At 37.6% G+C, this 6,790-nt stretch overlaps 1 protein-coding gene across 1 annotated transcript in view; it reads left to right on the top strand.

The window, feature by feature from the left end:
• UACA (uveal autoantigen with coiled-coil domains and ankyrin repeats) overlaps positions 1-6,790 on the top strand; it is a 132,755-nt gene that overhangs the window by 103,864 nt on the left and 22,101 nt on the right. The window contains exons 9-11 of the mRNA XM_007957177.2: positions 2,046-2,083; positions 5,687-5,752; positions 6,553-6,660. Coding sequence (XP_007955368.1) covers positions 2,046-2,083; positions 5,687-5,752; positions 6,553-6,660 — 212 coding nt within the window. The remainder of the gene's footprint in view (positions 1-2,045; positions 2,084-5,686; positions 5,753-6,552; positions 6,661-6,790) is intronic.

Raw genomic sequence — 6,790 nt, forward strand, 5'->3', positions numbered from 1 at the left:
AGATTTGGAAGACAGCTACCTGGCCAACTGACTGGAAGAGATCCATATTTGTACCCATTCCAAAGAAAGGTGATCCCATAGGATGTGGAAATTATGGAACAATATCATTAATATTGCATACAAGTAAGATCTTACTGAAAATAATTTAAGAACGGTTGCAGCAGTATATTGACAGAGAACTTCCAGAGGTGCAAGCTGGGTTCAGAAGAGGATGTGGAACAAGGGATATTATAGCTGTTGTCCGATGGATCTTGGCTGAAGGCAAAGAATACCAGAAAGATGTTTACTTGTGCTTCATTGACTATGCAAAGGTATTTGATTGTGTGGATCATGACAAATTATGGATAACATTGAGAAGAATGGGAATTCCCAAACACTTGATTGTACTCATGAGGAACCTTGACCAGGAAGCTGTCGTTCGAACGGAACAAGGGGACACTGCGTGGCTTAAAATCAAGAAGGAAGTGCGTCAGGGTTGTATCCTTTCCCCATATTTATTCAATCTATATACTGAGCAAATAATCCAAGAAGCTGGATATATGAAGAAAAACATGGCATCAGGATTGGAGGAGGAATCATTAACAACCTGAGATATGCTAATGATACAACTTTGCTTGCTGAAAGTGAGGATGACTTGAGGCACTTACTGATGAAGATTGAGGAACACAGTCTGCAGTATGGATTACATCTCAGTATAAAGAAGACTAAAATCCTCACAACTGGACCAATAAGCAGCCTTACGATAAATGAAGAAAAGATTGACGTCAAAGAATTCATGTTGCTTAGTTCTACAATCAATGCCAATGGAAGCAGCAGTCAGGACATTAGAGGATGTGTAGCAATGAGTAGGTCGGCTGCGAAGGAGCTCTTTCAAGTGCTGAGGAGCAAGGATATCTCCTTGAGAACTAGGGTGCTCCTGACCACAGGCCATGATGTTTCCAGTCACCTCGTGTGCATGTGAGAGCTGGACAATGAATAAGGAAAACCAAAGAAGACTTGATGCCTTTGAGTTGTGGTGCTGGCGAAGAATGCTGAAGGTACCATGCACTGCCAAAAGAACTAACAGATCTGTCCTGGAGGAAGTGCAGCCGAGATGGTCCTTGGAAGCGAAGATGGCCAGACTTCGTCTCACCTACTTTGGTCATGTTGTCAGAGGGTACCATTCCCTGTAGAAGGATGTTATGCTTGGTAAGGTGGAGGGTCGACAAAAGAGGGGAAGGCCTTCAATGCGATGGATTGACATGGTGGCTGCGACAATGGGCTCAAGTATAGCAAGGATCATGGAAGTGGCACGGGATCGGGCGGTGTTTCGTTCTGCTGTGCATGGGGTTGCTATGAGTCAGAAGTGACACGACGGCATCTAACATCAACAATTATCCCCTTTGGATCAGCTCCTAAAAATTGAATCACAGGGTTACAGCATATGCACATTTTTAAAGGTTTTTGATATGATGCAAAATGACCTTCCAAATTAGAACTGTTTTAAATTTCCAATTTTTTACCTGCCTCCTCTCCATAACATTTATTATGATCTATCTACATACCGTCCTATTGAAGTAACTGCCACCTCGATAAACAACAATGCATTTACTATGTGCTATCTTTACAACAATGCATTTTACTACTGTTTTAAGCATAATTTATGGAAATATAAGACTATAGAGTACTAAGCATTAGGGAAAGTTTAGCATTTTTAATGTTTTTAAAAATGTTTAGTGTTTTTAATGTTGACTCTAAATTGTATAGTTAATCAAAAAACCAAACCCACTGCCATCAAGTCAATTTCAACTCATAGCAACCATATAGGAAAGAGTGGAACTGCCCCATAAGGTTTCCAAGACTGTAAATCTTTACAAAAGTGGACTGCCTCATCTTTCTCCCACGGAGCAGCTAGTGGATCCAAACCAACCAACCTTCTGGTTAGCAGCCAGATGGCTTAACCATTGCACTGCCAGAAATTGTATAATTAGAGGATGTGTATCTACCCAAATTAACTTACTGCTTCACTGTTACTCTTTCTTGTCTCTTTCTCTTTACATCTTCAGGGAGAGAACTTTGGAAGAAAGGACCATCTTTGCAACAGGTAGCTCTTAATTTTAAAAAATTCTATTATACAATTAAGTAAAGTGCTTAAACTCATTGCTGTCGAGTCAGTTCCAATTCATAGGAACCCCTCTTTGGGTTTCCAAGGTGATATCTCTGTGCAAGTAGATTGCCCAGTCTTCCTTCACAGGAGTGGCTGGTGGGTTAGAACCACCAGCCTTCTGGTTAGCAGTCAAATGCCTTAGGCACTGCACCACCAGAGCTCCAAGTAAAGTGCTTAGTAAAACTAATTAATGGTTATGCATAACTGTTTTGTGTTCAAATGCAAGTTCATCTCTTCCTTCAGTTAGTCATGCTCATGCATATCTCACTGTTAAAGCCACGAAGGCCCTGTCACTCACCTGGATAGTAGATCTCAATTACAATGATGTAGCCTGTGGGAAATAAATGGCCTCCTGATGTTAGCCTTGAATATCCAGTCCTTTCAAGTATGAGATATCGCATCTTGTTGAGATTCTTAAATGATGGGTTTTAGTGTATCACATCATAGGCAAATTTCTGCTGTTTTATAATTATAACAGTCAAATATTTGCCATTGTTAGAAAGTTCTTCAGGTGTCATGCAAAATGAGGAAAACAATTCAAAACTGTTACACATAGTGATTTCAATATTAGTTAATATTTTCATTTCTTCCCAGTCTTTTTTTCCCCCAAATGTTGTTTGGGCCAAATTGTAGCTACAGAATATCTTTTAATGGGACTAGGCAGTCTCTGTGTTAGGAATGTCTGACTTGCATACAACCTGTGATTACAAACCAACCCTGTAAAGCCTATAATATTAAAAATTGGAGGTATATACAATGGTTTGTAGTAACAAATGGGTGCTGCTTCGAGAAATATATCAAAACATTATTATTAATGTAATTACTGTATTAAAGATAAGTTAGTGTATCTGGAAATGTTTCTTTAATGATTTTATGTATAGAAAAGTACTAAGACAAATATCTGACTAACTGATATTAGATATGATATGAACTGTGTCTAACTGCTCCAACTTATGTACAAATTCAATTTAAAGGCATATTTAGGAATGTAACTAGTTTGTAATCTGGGAACTACTTTTATTGATTGATGACTTGACTTGAAAGTGATAACACAACACATGAAGTAATTTATACTTCACTGTTGGGTACTTTTCATACTGATTTTATCAAATCATTGTTTAACCCTGGTTTTCTGTCCCAGTTTGAGTAAATGTTTTATTGTTTCCCCCTAATCTCTTTAAGCTAAAGTAAGTGGGATTACAGCACTCTTACCATCTTTCTCAAAAGCTAGTGTAGGCAGCTTTCCTCTTCTGCTGGCTGTTCCCTTCCAGGCTTTCAGCTTTTCTCTAGTGAGAGGAACCCAAGCACTTCCAAACCCTGGAAAGAAAGTAATCAGGTACCTTCTGAGCAATTCTGATCATCATTCTGTCATTTCTCTACTTCACTTGAACCCGAAAGCTGTATTAAAGCATGCTTTCCCTTTTAATCCATCAGAATTAAGTGACACATTCATGCATGTATTATGTCTGTTACACTTTTCTGTTCCATCCAGAGCAACTGTTCCAATATTCTCCCATTCCTTAGATAGCCTGGGTGGGGGTAGAGCAAAATGAAATTTATCATGTATGACCTGTATCAGCCATCTCATAGAATCTGAACTATACAGTTAATTGAAATAAATTATTATTTAATATCAATATGGGAAAGGCACTCTGCTCCGTGCTCTAGGAATTATCTAAATGAATATGAGGTATTAATATTCTAGTAGGAACAGCAAGATTCATGGCCTCTAATTACTTTGTCTCCATTATATATTGAATATATGGATTGAGAATCTGTTTAGGATTTGTTCTTGTATATGTATTACATATAATCCCTGTTATCAAGAAACCCTGTTGTGATAAAAATAAATATTCAAATGTTTGTTTAACAAATATCTATTGAGCCCCTGCAATACACAGATTACTGTTCTAAGTGCTAGGGATATTGTAGTGTACAACACATAGACCCTGCCCTCATGGACCTCTCAGTCTAGTGACAGAGATGAACAATAAGCAAATGAATATTCAGTATCATAGTAGATGCAGTAGAGAAAAGCAAAGCAAGATTAAAGGGTGAAGGGGGAGGGTTGGTAAGTTGTTTTAGGTTGAATAGTCAGCAAAAGCCTCTTTGAAGAAGATGTCTGAAGACATGAGTGAGGGAGCCATGGGGCTTTGTGGAAGAAGCCTCACAGGCAAAGGGAAGAGAAAATACCAAGCCTCTGATGAGAGAGCATGTTTAGCATGTCCATGGGTCAGTAGAAGGCCAGAGAGACAGGAGTGGATGTATACGATGGATGGTGGCAGGAGAAGAGACTGGTGAGACAACCAGTGCCAGATTGTAGGGCTCATATCTAAGGCCTCTGGATACACATCCACCTATAACTGATAGATAACCTAAGTCAAGAGCTGAATGCCAAGTCAGTGGCACAGATCTTTACTGCTGTGTGACTTCAAAGGGTAAGAGAGATTGTTTCAATGTGGCGAGGCTTTGTGCAGAAGATTGGTTGGTTTAGGAAGTTTGAGTTGGGATGGGGTGGCGAGTGGAGGATGGAGGTTCTGAAAGGAAGGCTGGGAATGAAAGTAGCATTGTAAAGTGAGCAATTGGACGACTGATCAGATTCCACCAGAAGAACAGTGCTTTAGGTAGAAGAGATGAGGCTAGAAATGTAGTTTGGGCCAAATTGTAGCTACAGAATATCTTTTAGTGGGACCATGTCCCTCAAATTTCAAATTCAGATTCATTAGGATATTTTAAAAAGTCATTTAAATAGAAATCAATGAGATTTGTAAACAGAGAAATTAAAAGAAAAATCCCACATGTATCTAGTAATAATAAACATGAGAAATACTATTTGGGACAATTACAACATCAGCTTTTATATAACTCAAAAAGGAAGCAAGAAGTAGCTTTCTAAATTAGTTATTGTAAAGACACAGAGGTCAGTTGGGTTAAAAAAAAAAAGGTTATTTGTTCTTGTTTAATAATTGTGTTATGTTTTTATTCAAGCAAATCTCTAAGCTAGAATAAAGTTTCAAAGCGGTGAGTGTACAAAAAGAGAACATACACCCAACCAAGTTATTTAGTGATCATTTATTCAGCTCAGGGCAGAGCACTGTGTCTGTCTCCTTACCACGCCCCTTGAATATTTTATTTCAGCTGTGCTCAGAGGAGTGAAATAATTTCGATATTTCTTTCAACATTAATGTAATACCCTACCTCCCAGCAAGCTTTTTTTGGGGGGGCGGGGGGATGGTTGTGATATATTATAATGCAACTTTGTGTCTAGTACAAATTCTCTTTTTTAAAATTTAGTGACTTCAGTTATAAAACAAATCCTTAACGTTTAGTATTTTCAACTTCGGTATTATTTCGTATTTAAGCATAAATTATACTTCATTTATTTAAATGCCACATACTTAAAGGTGCTTTCTATTTTGGGGTTTTAAATGGCAATACTGCCACCTTGTGTTATGTACAGCAAAATTTAATGTTGAGTAAAGGGAAAGTCACTGATTAGGCTTATTGTTGCTCACCTGTATTTTGTTATGTTTTACCAAGCGACATTTGACACATATGCAAGAAGTGAATACGACGTCAAATCAGAGGGAGCAGCAAAACTTTCAGGTAAAAAATTAGGTATCTTTACAAAGATTTCCAGTGGGATTGGGTAGAGAGGAGGAAAAGATGGGAGCAAAAAAGTAGGGAACATGAGTCAAGGAAGGGGTGCGTCCCTTGTTAGGGCTTGAGATTTTGTCTTCTTGACCAATCCCTTCTATAAAGAATTGACTTTAGGTACAAATGTTTGAGTCAGTATTATATATATGACACTATGTGGTATAGAAAGTATTGCTTTAGTGTATATTGGGAACAAATAATTTAACAACTTTATGTAAGCCTTTGTTAATTTAAATGTCTGTTTTATGGTATAAACCATAATTTTATATTAATTTTGGGAAATTATTAATTATGCTAGTAAAAGTGATAGTGTGTCTATCACTATCACCTCACTTTTTTTTGTTATGTGCTGTCCAGTCAATTCCAACTCATAGCAACCCTGTGTTTGAGTTCAAATACCACAGCTGCTCTGTTGGAGAAAAAGCCTAGTGACCTGCTGCTGTGAAGATTACAGCCTAAGAAAGCCAACGGGGCAGTTCTACTCTGTCATATAGGATCGCTGTGAGTCAGAATCAAGGTGATGGCACATAACAAAAACAGATATCGTAGAGCTGGAATTTTCTGTATTATTTCTGATCTGTAGATTTTAAGTCATTCCTGTGCTTGTCATTGAAATTATTGTCTCTTTTCTACTTAGAGCTGTTTCATACATGTATATACCTTCATGTGATAGAAAACTGTCTTTTAAAATTTCTTCTATAAGAATCTCTTAGAAGGATAGTCTAGTACATGTTATCTTTTATTTTAAGGATCTGGAGATTGAAAATGAAGATTTGAAAGAGAGGTTGAGAAAAATTCAACAAGAACAAAGGATATTGTTGGATAAAGTCAATGGTTTACAACTGCAGCTGAATGAGGTAAACAATGTGCATACAAAAAAAAATCCAAAAAATGTTTATATATTGGAGGACATTTTCTTTGTTGGTTACCAGGGGTGGGAGGGAAGGGGAGGGAATGCTGTTAGATAGATAGAGATAAATATTGATT

This window comes from Orycteropus afer, unplaced genomic scaffold (genome assembly GCF_000298275.1).
Source record: "Orycteropus afer afer isolate SDZICR_OR568_19922 unplaced genomic scaffold, OryAfe1.0 scaffold00015, whole genome shotgun sequence".
In the NCBI taxonomy this organism is placed as follows: domain Eukaryota; kingdom Metazoa; phylum Chordata; class Mammalia; order Tubulidentata; family Orycteropodidae; genus Orycteropus; species Orycteropus afer.